The 15055-nt window shown below is 46.2% G+C and overlaps 1 protein-coding gene across 1 annotated transcript in view; it reads right to left on the bottom strand.

The window, feature by feature from the left end:
• Positions 1 to 2516: 2516 nt before the first annotated feature.
• LOC311176639 (Krueppel-like factor 17) overlaps positions 2517 to 15055 on the bottom strand; it is a gene marked incomplete at both ends in the record, with an annotated part of 98107 nt that continues 85568 nt past the window's right edge. Inside the window, 2 exons of the mRNA XM_084242291.1 lie at positions 2517 to 2761; positions 3098 to 3956. Coding sequence (XP_084098417.1) covers positions 2517 to 2761; positions 3098 to 3956 — 1104 coding nt within the window. The remainder of the gene's footprint in view (positions 2762 to 3097; positions 3957 to 15055) is intronic.

Here is a 15055-nt window from a genome sequence, read left to right as displayed (position 1 = left end):
TAGTGATCTTACTGAGGGAGGGCCCACCAGGTCATCCACCCACTGGGAAATTCTTAGCCAGTGCCTGCAAAGAGTAATGACTGATAAAGGACAGACTGATCTCTTTTCCCATTCACCCCCTCACTCCTAGTTAACCCATAATTCTGAATTCAAGCCACACCACTTCCTCACACTTTGAACTTACTATCCTCCTCCACTAGAAGTGACCTCTACCACATGACACCCCCTCGCCCACTCTGTCCCCCTTCACCCTTGGGTGCAAGGGTAGGTCACCACCAGACTTCTTGCCTTGCTTTCCGTCAACATGCAAACTTTCTTTCTACCCCACCCAAATGACTGCTTGCGAGGCAGGTGGGGCAGCAGGCACCAGGCTGGGCCACTGTCTTGCTCCGGAAAAGGGACTGAGTGCCCAGGTGGGAATAAGACTCAAGGTGACAGTGCCTGGGGCCAGTAATTGGCCACAAATGAGCATCCTGTGCCCCTATTATTTTAAAAATCATTTCTGCTTCCCTTAGAGTTTGGCTGCAAGGCACCTGGATGCCAAGTCCAGGTGTGCTAGAGTCACAGACCAAGGTGCCACGCAGGGGGTGGTGGAGAGGCAAGCACAGACAAGGTTTTAGATCTCCAGATGCTCAGACTAAGTTTGAACCCAGAAGTTCAGCTCCTCTCCCTGACATCACTGAAGCTTTCAGTTTTTGTCCGTGATCTTTCAGCCCTGAAGAAAGACACCATCAAGTTCTTAGCGGCTGGCACAGAGCGCAAGTGAGGGTAGACATCCGGGACCTGGCTGACCCTTGGGAGCCCTTTAGGGCTGATTCAGGGCCTCTAGGGGAGTCTTTCTTCCATGAAAGACCCTTTCCTTGTCTTTGTGACCCCATAGCCATGATGGCTGTCTGTATTGGGCGCTTGGCATCATTTGCCAATGGACAGTGGAGCAGTCGCCAGGTCCAGTGTTCTCACTGTCTGGAGCACTGTGTCCTCTTCACTCACCTGCTCAGCTCATTTCATGGGGGCCACTGAATGTTACATGCACAGCTTGCTGAGTGCAGGCTGATCTCCCCAAGAAAGCCTTTCTGGCCTTTCCTTTTCTCCTTTCCAGAGAGGAGTAGGTGCTCCTCTCTGGGGGCCACTGCATTAAAGTGGACCTCTCAGCTCCTAGACCAAGATGGCCCCTTGACCATGAGAACCAGACCTGATTCACCTCTCGCCAGTCCTCTCCTGTCAGTGCTGGCACCATACTGGGCCCAGGCAACACCCGCAGATGGCATCATCTCACACAGATGCTGCTTGAGATCCAGCTCTGCTACTTGACAACTTGGAGGAGTCGCTTTCTCTTAATGTGTTACCTAATAAAAACAGCTGGCGAAAAAGCCCAGAAAGGGGGTGCTGAACTACCTAGCTGAGTTATCAGGATGGTCATGTCCTTGGTGCCCTCACCCAAGGGAAGGAAAGACCTTGCTATTTGGTAGTCCAGGAAGCTGGCCTGGGGGGCTGGGGGTAAAGGAAATTACAATGAGATTCATCCTCTCCCCAACCTAAGGTCCTCCACTACTAAGTCACCTGGAAAACAAGGGTTAAAACAAGAACTAAGTACTGATGTTTTATTTGGGAGGTACAAACCCAGGGCACTGAGGGTGAGAAAAGGGAAGCAAGGCAGGAAAGAATGGGAGGTAAAGCAAGGGAACACCCGGTTGGGTCCTGCTTCACGACAAGCCTGGAAGCGCTGCAGGTACGTCCACTGGCTACCTGGGAGTTCTTCGCAGTACTGGCTACGTGGGAGTTCTTCCCAGTGTGGTACTGCCTGGAGAAACGATGCCTTGTAGCAATTCAAGGAAGGGAAGGAAGAAAAGGGAATTTATCTGCCTGGCTCTCTCCCATTTCCCATTAGTCAAATTTTACCCAAGGGGGGAGAAACTCCCCCTCATTCTGGACTATAGTGGCTACCTGAGATACCAAATCCCAAGCCCTGTGGGGGAGTTCTGTCCAAGTCTCTACGTGGTGGGAGGAGACAGGAACTCTGGGCATGTGCTGGTGAGTGCCGGATAGAACCTGACTCAAAGACCTGTGTCCAAGACAGGCCAATATTTTTTTCTCATTTTCCATAAAAGGAAAGAAGGCAGAGTGATCAAAGTCTTTCTCCAAGATCACATGGCTAGTAAGTGGTAAATTCAGGAGTTGAACATAGTCTGGGCTCTGGAAACTGTGGAAGACTAAGATAAAGAACTTGGATTTTATGAAGTAGGCAAAGGAGAGTGGCTAAAAGGTTTCAAGCTGGGGAGTGACATAAGAACAAGAGCTTTTTCCATAAAGATCCAATCTCTACTTTGCTCCATCCTCCCACGTGGCTAAACTCAAAAGACGGTGTTTAAGGAGTCCCTGGCTGGGTCCAGAGCTTCACATGGGCTTCAACCCTGCCTCATAATCTGTCTTCATCCAACCCTACACCTACCAAAGGGACTAGATGGTCAGAAGCAGGCAGGATCTGGGTGGAGAAGCCAAAATGAGGGGCAGACCGCCTAGAGGCCAGAAGCAGGAGGATCAGTCATGTGTCCACTGTTAGCCTGTGGATCTGGGGAACATGGCATGCGCAGATGAGTCCTTTGATGTTGCCTGAGGTGGTCAGATCTCATGAACTGCCGGCCACACTGATCACATCTGTGTGGTCGGTATTTGGTGTGGATCCGAACATGTCGTCCAAGCTCATCGGAACGGAAGAAAGACCATGTACAGCCTTCCCAACTGCATTTATAGGGCCTCTGGCCTGTAGGGATGACAAGAGAGAGAAGGAATTAAGTAGAGGAATAGACCAGTAGGTGGGAAGGGAAGGGGCCTGAACTTATGAGGCACAGTAGTGAAGGCTGAGGAATCAAAAGAAAAAACTTAAGAAACCAGTGAGGAGACAACAATCACCAGTTCCCCATTATATCTTGACGCAGTTGTAACAGACTGAACATGCTAGTCAGTCGGGCTGGGATAGCTTGGTCCCAAGTTTGATGGAATAATGCCAAACCATGACAAAGCAGTGGTCCAGTGCAAATCTAAATTTCAGAGTCTCCCCACCCCCACTCCTGGCCCACTTGTCTGCTACCACATTCACCTGTGTGTTTGCGTTGGTGACTCACGAGGTGGGAGCGCTTAGTGTAAGCTTTTCCACAGTTCTCAAACTGGCAGAGGTAAGGCCTTGAAACCGGAGATCTCCTGGGAACCCTTTCCTGGGGCCTGGAGTTCTGTTCTGCTCTCTGTGGTGCAGGTATGGGCTGCTCAGGTAGGAAGGGATCTGTCTGGGAGGCAGGTTGGCTTACAAGAGAGTTCTGGGATTCTAAAACCAGCAATGATGAAGTCCTAGCTGGGGGCATCCCAAGATCATGAGGATTTCTAGGGGGCAACATCTGAGTCAAACAGGGATGCATTGCCTGCCCCTCCGCAGAAGGCATGGTTGGGGTCATTAACATTTTAGGTGTTAAAGAGTCTCTGCTAGAGGGTACTACAGGGGTGCCACAATAAGGCATTGCTGGTGCACTGATGGGGGGCATCATTGGACTTCCAATGGGAGCTGAGATAGGTGGCACATTGGGGGGCATCCTTATATTCCCACCGTAAGTCATGGCCATCCCTGGAATATTGGCTTTTCCTGAAGGCATTGTCTGAGGGCCCTCAAAAATCATCATTGCAGGCTGGGAGGGAGCTATTCCCTGACAGTAAATATTCTGGGATGGAGTGAGAGTCACTTGGGGGCAGTAGTTCACACCATGCTCAGGCATTGGCAAATTGAACTGTTGCCGCATTTCACCAGCATTAAGTCTGGCTGCCTCTGCAGAAGCCAAGGGGGTCTTCTCCAGCTCTGTACACTGAGGGAAGTTTTGAATGCCTTGTGGATCAGGATTCCAAGAGGTGTGCACGTCACTGTTTCCAGGACAGGTAGACATGTCCAGGATGGACACTGACTTCTCGGTATCCTTGGAGAAAAAGAGTCAGACATAATTCATCCATCTCAAATTCCACTTCCATATGTCTTCCCCCACCCCATCTCCAAAAACCAATCTTAGTTCAGTCCTTCAAGCTATTCCAATCTGGGCTACAGTGTAGACCTAGCTGATAGGAGCATGGAGGAAACCTATGTGACTCAAGCCACTTTTCCCCCTTGGTATGACTGTCTTTTATTTCATAAAAAGCAATCAAGAGCAGGGACCTCCCTGGTGGTGCAAGGGGTTAAGATGCAACCAGTGAAGCTAACCACAGCCACTGTAGTACGAGTTCAATCCCTGGCCAGCCAGGGAGCTACCCACATGGCGTGGCAGACCTCTCCTGTCTCCCAGCCGCTCCCCTCAGCAGTGTACTTCAGTCAATCTGCCTGTTCTGTTCCCCACTCTGTCTCTGGTGAAACCTCTCACGCTCACACCTCTGGCCTGTGCCCCAGCTCTTGTATGCATAAATAAAGAAATCTTTTTTAAAAAAGCAATGAAGAGCAAATAAAATATTCCATTACCTACACCTTCAGGAAAAACTCTGAGAAAACACTTAAAGTTAAGTATAGGATGAAAGAAACTCCCAAACCAACAAAATGGGTACAGAAAGCCATGAAGGAAGGAAGAACGGAGGCTTCAGATTGATCCTGGCTTTAGGAAAACTTACAAGCCAAATGTAATTATTAGCATACAGAAGAGGGTCTAACAGTGGAAAATGGAACAGGTTACAGACATTGGAAAAGACAAGAAAAAGAGGCAGATAAGAAGTTAATAAGGATAAGGAAAATGAAATAAATAAGTATTAGAACCTTTGAAACAAGATAGAATCCAATAATCTTTTTTTAAAATGGCTGTCCACCATTGTAGCATAGGAGCCCAGGAACTGAAAAATTGGCAAAGATATTCTATCATCTCCCACCTACTCCTCCATGGAGAGGGTCCAGAAAAGACTGAGCCATTCAAAAATGAAAACCAAAACAGGGTTGAGCAGAAGGTGCCATCATAGGACTTGATATCCACAACATGGCCCAAACGATTCAATGTAAGGATCCCAAGAGCTGGGACATCTACTTAATGCTCTTGGTCAAGCTGTTCAGGTTTCTGGCCAGGCAAACCAACTCCACATGTGGGCCCTTTCCCAGATGATCCAGAAGATGCTTCCTGGCCAGAAAGGGACTGTAACAGATGGCATGTGTGACCAGGAGGTGCCCAAACTGAACATATGCACCCTGCATGTGAGTACCTGCAACCACACCATCAAGGTGGGAGCAAGATCCTCACCTTCAACAGAAGACCCTATAGACCCCAAGGGCTGTGGAATCATCTGCTCTCTGGTCTGCACAAAGGCCAAGAGGTACATAGGCATTTCAGCAAGGTGCTGAGAACCCCACACAGCTATACCAAGCCCTAAGAGTTCTCCAAGGGTCATAAGTTCAAGTGTGCCAGAGGTCAACCAATCAGCTGTGACTACAAAAAACTAACTCCAGATTCTGCATTGTGATTAAAAAGGTTTTGAATACTGAAAAAAGGGGAAAAAAAGAAATACAGTAACATGGAACATTCTCCAGGATACAAAATGTTAGGGCACAAGACAAATTTAAAAAATTTATGACTGAAATTATATCAAGCATCTTTTCCAACCACAATAGTATGAAACTAGAAATCAATTACAAGAAGAAAACTGGAAAATTCACAAATATCTGTAGATTAAATATGCTATTGAACAATGAAACAAAAAAATTTAAAGAGAATTTTTTTTAATATATTTAAAGAACAGGTTTATTAGGGAAAGGGACAGGTTTGCTGAGAGAAGCCTGCATAGTTGCAGGCAGATGGCCTTGAGGAGAGCTGCCTCCACCGAGGGAGGTCAGTGAAGAGAAGTTCCAGCATGGTACAGGTCACGGGAAGGCAGCAAGGCTGATGCCCTGCAGAGGAGAGAGTTGGTAAAGAGAGCTACCTGCATAGTCACAGGTGGGCAGTGGGAGTGCTGCCTAAAGAGAAATTTTTAAAAAATCTGAGACAATGTACCAAAACATATGGGATGCAACAAAAGCAGTTCTAAGAGGAAAGTTCATTGCAAAAAATGTCTACCTTAAGAAAAGAGAAAGAGCTCAAGTAAATCATCTAACTTTATACCCCAAAGAACTAGAAAAAGAACAAAACCTGAAGTTAAAATGAAGGAAGCAACAAAGACCACAGTGGAAATAAATGAAAAAGTCTAAACAGACAGTAGAACAGATCAATGAAACTAGAGCTGTTTTTTGTTTTTTGTTTTTTTTTTAAGATTTATTTATGCATACAAGAGCTGGGGTACAGGCCAGAGGTGTGGGGAGTGGGAGGATTCACCAGAGACAGAGTGGGGAACACAGCAGGGAGGTAGACCGAAGTACACTACTGAGGGGAGCAGTGGGCGAGTCAGGAGACTCCATTAGGGTTGCTCCCTAGGTGGCCGAGAATCGAACTCTTGCTGCAGTGGCTGCGGATTGCTTCATAAATTGCATCTTAACCCTTGCGCCACCAGGGAGGCCCAAAAACTGTTTTTTGTTTTTTTTTTGAATAACAAAATAGACAAACCTTTAGCTAGACTTACTAGAAAAGACCATCATCACTGATACCAAAACTAAGCAAACACTACAAAAAAAAGAAACTACAGTCGCCCCAAGATGTACAAAGATGCAGAAATCCTCAATAAAATGCCAGCAAATTAACAATAACTTAAAAAGGCCATATGTGGGCCTCCCCGGTGGCGCAGCGGTTGAGCGCTGGGTTGCGAAGCTGCCCACAGCCTCTGCGGCGCCGGTTCGATCCCCGGCTGCTCCCCGGCCACCGGAGGAGGGTCCCGCATGGCGCACAGACCTCTCCTGCCACCCGCTGCTCCCCTCAGCAGTGTACTTCGGTCCTTCTGCCTGCTCTGCTCCCCGCTCTGGCTCTGGTGAATTCTCTCACCCTCCCGCGCTTCTGACTGTACCCAGTGCATGTATAAACAAAAACGAACAAACAAACAAACAAACAAATAAATAAAACATGCCTCTATTAAAAAAAAAAAGCCATATGTGATCAAATGGAGTGTTTTTCAGGGACACAAGGTTTGTTCAACACACACAAAATCAGTGTGATAAACCGCATTAACAAAATGAAATTTAAAAGTCATATGGTCATCTAATAGATACAGAAAAAAGCATTTGACAAGTCAACATCCTTTTAACAAAGTGGGTATAGAAGGAACATACCTGAGCATAATAAAAGCCAAATATGGCAAACACAATGCCTACCTCATACTCAATGATAAAAAGCTGAAAGCGTTTCCTCTTAGATCAGGAAGGAGGCAACAACGTTCACTCTCGCCACTTTTACTCAACATAGTATTGAAAATCCTAGCCAGAACAATTAGGCAAGAATAAGAAATAAAAGGCATCTAAATCAAATTTATCAAAATCTAAGACTAATAAACTCATAGAAGAAAACATGGGGGTAAGCTTCATGACATTGGATTTGGCAGTGATTTCTCAGATATGATACCAAAGACATAGACAAAAGAAAAGATAGACAAAACTGTACTTGATCAAAATTAAAACCTTTTTTATAACAAAGGATACTATCAACAGAATAGAAAGACAACCTACACAATAGGAGAAAACATTTGCAAATCACATCTGATCAGGAGTAATAACCAAAATATAGACATAGTTATTATATTAACCTATAAAATTTAACAGAAAAACTTGATTCAAAAAGGAGCAAAGAACTTGAACAGAAATTTCTCTTAAGACACACAAATAAATGACCAATAAGCAAGTAAAAAGATGTACATCACTCATCAGTAGGGAAGTGCAAATCAAAATCACAAGATACCAATTCACACCCATTAGAATGACATTATCCAAAAAAGAGTGTTGACAAGATGTGGAGAACCTGGATTCCTGTTCACTGCTAGAGGAAATGGAAATAGCACAGTCACTATGGAAAACAGTATTGTTACAGGGCAGGGAGAGGGGCAGCCCAGACCCGGCAAAACTGCCTGCTCTAAAATAGGTTCTGCCATCCGCCACATTGACACAAAATATATGACTTTAATGGGAAGGAACTTTAATACAACTAGGAAACCGTACAGGAAAGGCAAAGAATATAGTTTCTAAATCAAGCACCCAAAGTTACCCGTCCCCTCGTGGGTAAAAGTCCATCCAAATGGGATTGGCCCAGAGCAAGGCCCCAAAGCCTGCCACAAGTCTAAAGCATCTTCCAGTGGGGATCCACAGAAAAGTATCAGAAACAACCAGATAAGTCTGGAAGGAAAAGAGCAAAATCAAAATCAAGACAAAAACCACCATTGTCGGGCCTCCCTGGTGGCGCAGCAGTTGAGCACTGGGTTGCGAAGCTGCCCACAGCCTCTGCAGCGCCGGTTCGATCCCCGGCTGCTCCCCGGCCACCGGCGGAGGGTCCCCCATGGCGCGCAGACCTCTCCTGCCGCCCGCTGCTCCCCTCAGCAGTGTACTTCGGTCCTTCTGCCTGCTCTGCTCCCTGCTCTGGCTCTGGTGAATTCTCTCACCCTCCCGCGCTTATGACTGTACCCAGTGCTTGTATAAATAAATAAATAAATCTTTAAAAAAAAAAAAAACACCATTGTCACCTCTCTCACCCACATCTGTGTCACCCAGTCCACAACCAAAAGGCAAGCGTAGTTTCTGCACCTGTCTCTCGGCTCCATGGGCCTCCTCCAGGTCTCCTTCTGACTCTCCATCCTGCTTCCTTCCTTTCTCTGTCTCCTCTGCAGCTTCTTCTCTCCCGGCTCAGCTCCACCCTCCCTTGGGTGGGGCAGGAAACCTGGAACCTCCCCCTTTCCTGGGGACCACCCTGTTACAGTATGGCATTCCTAGCAAATTCAAGTAGGATCACCCTATCATGCAGCAATTCCATTTCAGGGCGCAAAACTATAGTTAAAGACGGGGACTGCAACAGATTTGTATACACATGTTCAGAGCAGCATATTCACAATAATCAAACTGTGGAAATGACCCAAGTGTCCGTCAACAAATGAATGGATAAACAAAATGTGGTATATAGGCACAGTGGAATATTATTTAGCTTTAAAAATAGAAGGAAATTCCCACACATGCTTCAGCGTACACGAACCTTGAAAACATAATGCTAAATGAGATAAGCCAGTCACAAAAGACCACATGTTGTATGATCCCATTTACATGAGGTACTTGAGTCAGATTCAAAGAGCCACGAAGTAGAAAGGTAGTTACCTGGGAAGGAATGGGGAAGACCGGGAAGTTAGTGTATGGTGGCTAAGGAGTTTTCAGTTTTGGAAGATGAAAGAAGTTGCGGAAATGGGTGGTGGTGATGGTTGCACAGAAAATTGAACATGCTCAATACCACTGCACTCTATGCTTAAAAGTGGTTAGAATATTTTTTTGCTATATAGATTTTACCAATTTTTTTTAATGTTTAAAAAAGGGCACAGTAAAGATTCCCATGGGCCAAATTTGTGACAATTGGAGAATCAAAAAGTATAATGATTAATTTTAATAGGTCGGAATCTATGAAAATTCACGAGCCCAAAGTGACAAAGATCAGCCATTATCTGAGCTACGTGAAGTGAGAGAATTAAGCATTTATTTTGCCTTTCTGTAAGAAACCTACTTCAAAATCACCAAGTGATTCTAAGAAAATTTCTACTTTACAGAGCTCAAAGTAAGGAAAACTTGTAATTTCAAAGAGACTAATTACCAGATGCATGTAATGTGTGACCTTTAATTGGATCCTGGTTTGGACATTATCAGCTATAAGGGACATATTAGGGAAACTAGGTGAATTTGAATAAAAATTATATCTGAAATAATATTAAGAAATTAATTTTGATAGATTTATGTTTTGACTACTGACAAAAAATTAGTCCTAGAAAGACTGAGAAGATCAGGCCTCCCTGGTGGCGCAAGGGGTTGAGACGGAACCTATGAAGCTGTCCGCAGCCACTGCACCATGAGTTCGATCCCTGGCCAGGGAGATACACTCATGGCGCAGCAGACCTCGCCTTGCCCGCTGCTCCCCTCAGCAGTGTATTTCAGTCGATCTGCCTGTTCTGTTCCCCACTCTGTCTCTGGTGAATCCTCTTACCCCCCCCACACCTCTGGCTTGTACCCCAACTCTTCTATACATAAATAAATCTTAAAAAAAATATTGAGAATTTCCTGTTTTATTCATCACTATATATTCAGAAAGAAACAGAAAGCAGGCCCCCAAAAAGTGTTTACTGGATGAATATTTCCAGAGTATTCAGTCTCTTTTCCCTTCTTCTCAGTAATGAGCCTATTATTTTCCTCATGCTTCACAGCAATCTTTTTATATGTTTAAACACTCCTTGAAACCATCGTGGTCTTTTCTGCTTATCTTGCAAGAACAGAAGCAAAGACTTTAACAACGTGACAAAAATACCCCCCTACCCATTTTAAACAAGGAGGGAGGGGGGAATTCTGATTTTTCTTAAATTGACAAGCTGTTTCAAAAGCGCAGACCTATGAGTGTTTGCTGTCCTCCAAGTGACTGGAAGACAGAGCAAGACGCCAGACTCATGGTTAGATGGACAACATTCAGAAGGGGCGGGGTGCTCAACCTATTGCAGTTCTGGACCCAAATTTGAATTACATCATGATTTAGCAGAAAGCAGCCCATCAGAGCCTACCAGCTTGCATTGTCTATACTTGTTCTTCAGTGCCATAAAGATTGGCCAAAGGTCTGTCCTGTTTCTGAACACTTGCCTGACTCCTTGTTTGACTGGTCAAAAGTTTCTTACTCCTGGGCATAGTCTTTTTTTTTTTTTTAAATATCTATTTATTTGTTTGTTTGTTTGCTTATACATACAAGCACTGGGTACAGTCAGAAGCACAGGAGGGTGAGAGAATTCACCAGAGCCAGAGAGGGGAGCAGAGCAGGCAGAAGGACCTAAGTACACTGCTGAGGGGAGCAGCGGGCGGCAGGAGAGGTCTGCGCGCCATGTGGGACCCTTCTCCGGTAGCTGGGGAGCAGCCGGGGATCGAACCGGTGCTGCAGAGGCTGCGGGCAGCTTCGCAACCTAGCAGGCAGCTTCGCAACCCAGCGCTCAACCGCTGCGCCACCGGGGAGGCCCCTGGGCATAGTCTTTTTAGATGTTTCCTTCCTTTGGATTGAGTCACAGCCCCTTTCCTGGTTTTTCTCCTCTGTTCTCTCTAGCCCTCCTCCTCACTCAGTCTCCTTAGTGAGTTTCCCTAACTCTTCTCTCAGGGCCATCTTTCTCTTGCTAATGGAGCTATTTCTGTTTATATTCCAATCATTCTTAAATCAATAGCTCCAAGGCATACCTCTCCAGAAACTTCCAGCAGCCTAACACTCAATCCATTTGGATAGCCCACATGCACTTCAGAAGGACTAAGCACAAAACTCACAGGCAACCTTACCCACCCCCATTCACCTCCAGGGGAAAAAAAAAACAAACAAAAACCACTCAGCTATTAATCTTGATCCTCCTCTTGTGCTCTCAGAAAATGTCAGCAGTATTCTCAACCAATTGTGTAGGCCAGAATTTTGGTAAGCCACCCTCACCTCCCAGATCCAAGTCGTTACCAATTCTTAGGTAATTCTACTAATTCTACTCCAAATGGAGCTATTTCTCCTCCAAACATCTACTCCAAACCAATTCTACTCCAAAACCTCTCCAGAATTCGTTCTATGTTTCCCATCTCCACTTGCATCGCTGCCAGTTTAATTACTGCCTCAATTATCACCATAGCTTTTCTAACTATTGCCTTAAATTTTGCCCACATCTGCCAGGACCCTCTAAAAAGTGACAGTTTAAAATGTGACTGATCATGTTGGAACTCATCGAGCACATTCTAGACTCTTGGAATAACCAACTCAAGCCCCGCATGACTGCCATTGTGCCCCAGGTCCCGGCTTCCCCCCCTCTGGAGCCACTCTCTTGGCCTCAGCTTTAAGGTCCAATTTTCACTTCCTCCAAGATGTAGGTGTACCATCTCTGGCCTCAGGACCTGCAAGCCTTCAAATAATCTGTCTCTCCGGACCCAGACCAGATCTTCAGCTGTCTTCCTACCTTTGGAATCAGCTCTGCTATTTTTCTCATGGTCCCAATATTTTTCCTGCACAGCTGCTGTACACGTCAATCATTCAACTATTAATTAATAAAATGGTGAGTGTACTATCTTACAGCAAAGTCGCTGTTGTATTCTCAGGGCCTGGCAAAAGCCTACCACTTAGTGGGGCTCCACTTAATATTTAATTTTTCCTCCCAGCCCACTTTCCGCTGACTTCCTCACTTTGTCTTCTTTCCTCCCTGTTCGAGTCCCGCTCCTGGAAGTTACCTGAAACATTTCTACTTCCAGCGCCCAGCACAGGCATCAAGGTCTGGTGAATACAGCCCTCAGTGCCCTCCTCCACTCCTTCTAACCTGGCCCCTCCTCGAACTGCCAATACCCCAGAGACTGCCTCCCTCCACGCCCCGGGCCCCACGCCCAGCTCACACTCCGGACTCACCTCTGCCAGCAGGTGCTGAACCGCCTGCCACTGGCGCAGCGCCCGCTCCATCTCAGCCTGGGACCGGCTGTACTCGGGAATGTGCGCAGGTCCAGACCCACATCAGACCACAAGCGAGACCCGTCGCCGCGGGGTCGCAGGTCGGGTGTCCTGGCACCACCACGCCACAATCACCCGCTCAGCTTCGACCTCCAGCGGCGCCGGGGGGCGGAGTCAAGGGCCGCACCCACCAACCCACCCTGCAGCGCTCCCCACCCCTCCCCGCCCCACTCTGCCCCGCGCCAGCCAGCACCTTGGTCCTCAGCCTTCTTAGACGCTAAAGGGGTCACTAACTGGGGGCCTGAGACCTTTACCACTTCTGTTTTACATCTGCCGCATCCTGCCTACCACCTCCGCGCTTCAGTCTGAACATCTGTTTGTCCCAACTGGAGGTTGAGGACGGCAGGTTTGCAGTATCTGACCTGGCCTGGTTGACCTCCGAGTGATGCGCCCACCGCCAAAGAGGCAGGGGCTTAGGGCCTCTGCAGCCAGGAGACCCCACAATCCACACCCACCCTCCCAATTCCCACCACTAGGTCACGGCCAGTTAGCTCAGGGAGGCCTGGTTCTTCTGCTCTAAGCATGCACCTGTCCTTTTTGTATATAAGCCCTGGCTGGACCAGGAGATTCCCTGCACGGTCTCTGTTCCATGATTCTTAGGGAGTTTAGGGGTCACTTTTTTTAGAAGTGGGGATACAATAGCAAAGGAGACAGAACAAAATCCTTGCTCTCAAGGAATGTTCATGGTAACAGACAAGTGATTATAATGAATTCAATAATTAATATAGTACTTGATGGCGATGTGTGCTGTGGAGAAAACAAACTAGGAAAATGTGAGCTGAGAACTAGTGCCTGAAAGGTTCTAGTTAGGGGAAGACTGGGTCTGAGGTAAGAAGGGCCTTGGGATGCTGGTGGGGAGCTGGGCAGCCAGGTAACCTCTGTGAAGTGAGCAGGCGGGAGTGCAGAGATGAGGATGGAGATAGGCAGGGTCCTGGAGACCCTGGAAAGTCACTTGGATTTTCTAGTATGGTTGGAGACCATTGAGGGATTGTCAGCAGGAAGTTGAAGTGATCTGTGTTTTAACAATAGTCCCTGGCCTCCTTTGAGGCTCATGGATTCTGGGAGACGAGATGGAAGTAGTGATACCTATAAGAGACCTCGGTGTTTGGTGATGGGTGGTGCCGGTGATTAGAGAATATTTTAGAATGAAAAAGAACAGGATTTGGTAATGGATTGAAATAGTAAACACTAGGAAGAAAAATCAGAAGTGCCTAAATTATTGGTGTGAGCAAATGATAAGGACTGCTGCTGTGGTGATGTGGGAAGAAGGGAAGGGGAACATATTTGGAGACAGTTCAAAGTGTTGATTTTGAGATGTCTATTAAATATGCTCAGGGAGAATTCAGGGTTATAAATATAAAGTAAGGTGTTCTCAGCATAGAGATGGTGATTAGAAGGCCATTTGTGTGAATGACATCAACTAGAGAGACAGATAAGAACTGAGGATAAAGCCTTAGGATTCCTACATTTGACCAATACTTAGTGCGTGTCTATTACAGGTAACTCCCTCTCTCTCAGGTTGGGGTCACTCCTTCCAGGAAACATTTGCTGCTTCCACATCCTTCTCCAGGGAGTGATTCTGGAGTGAATTTCAGCAACCAGTTGGAATTCATCCTTAAGTGGCCCCTGTGGCAGCCAAGTTTTCTAAAAGCATCATTTGGTTAAGAGGTGAGTCTGGAGTCAGGACCCGGTTGGAATCCCAGTGTGCGCACGAGCACACACACACACACACACACACACACACACACACAAGGAATCCCAGCGCCAGCTCTGGTTCTGTAGGTTTTGGAATCTATGACTTTGCTTTATTGATTATCACTTTCCTCATTAGCAACCAACACCTGAGAGATTGAACTTTGTGATTTATGAGTGATCCCTTAAAGTTTTTATTCCCTCAACCCTCGGGGCAAAACAGGACAGATCAGCCAGCCCCACCCTTCACTTTTTAAAAACCATTTTTTTCAGGTATCTCTGGAACACCAGGAGGCTAGAATAGCTTACTCTGTGGCCCTGCCTCCTGCCCCAACCTAAAATTATATCCCATCACTAAATGACCATCCAGAAAAACATGCCTGAAGTCTGGGAGTGATTTGGGAGCAGGTGTGTCCCTGTCTTCCCTGACACCTCCCAGAATCTGGGTCTTCCCGCTTTTAAGGAAAAATTTCAGATCAGTCTGATTTGTCCAAGGACTAAAACATGCTTGAGTATATGCACTTGAATTTTTGCATAAAAGTGCTTCTGAGCTAGCAGTTTCTGTGAGAAAGGGTTTTTGTTTTCTTTTATCCACTTAAAGAATTAGAAATTTAGCTTCTTTGTTTTCTAGGAGTTTTGACAATATTGGATTTATTTAAGTCCTTGATTGTCTCTAAAAGCCAATCAGTACATATCTCCTTTGAGTTGAAAGTCTTTCTAATCTCATTTGTTAATATTCTGGACAAGCAGGGAAATATTCCACACTAACA

The sequence above is a fragment of the Talpa europaea genome (genome assembly GCF_964194135.1).
Source record: "Talpa europaea genome assembly, chromosome: 9".
In the NCBI taxonomy this organism is placed as follows: Eukaryota; Metazoa; Chordata; class Mammalia; order Eulipotyphla; family Talpidae; genus Talpa; species Talpa europaea.
Note: the sequence above shows the minus strand (reverse complement) of the source record. Positions and strands in the feature narration are given on the sequence as shown.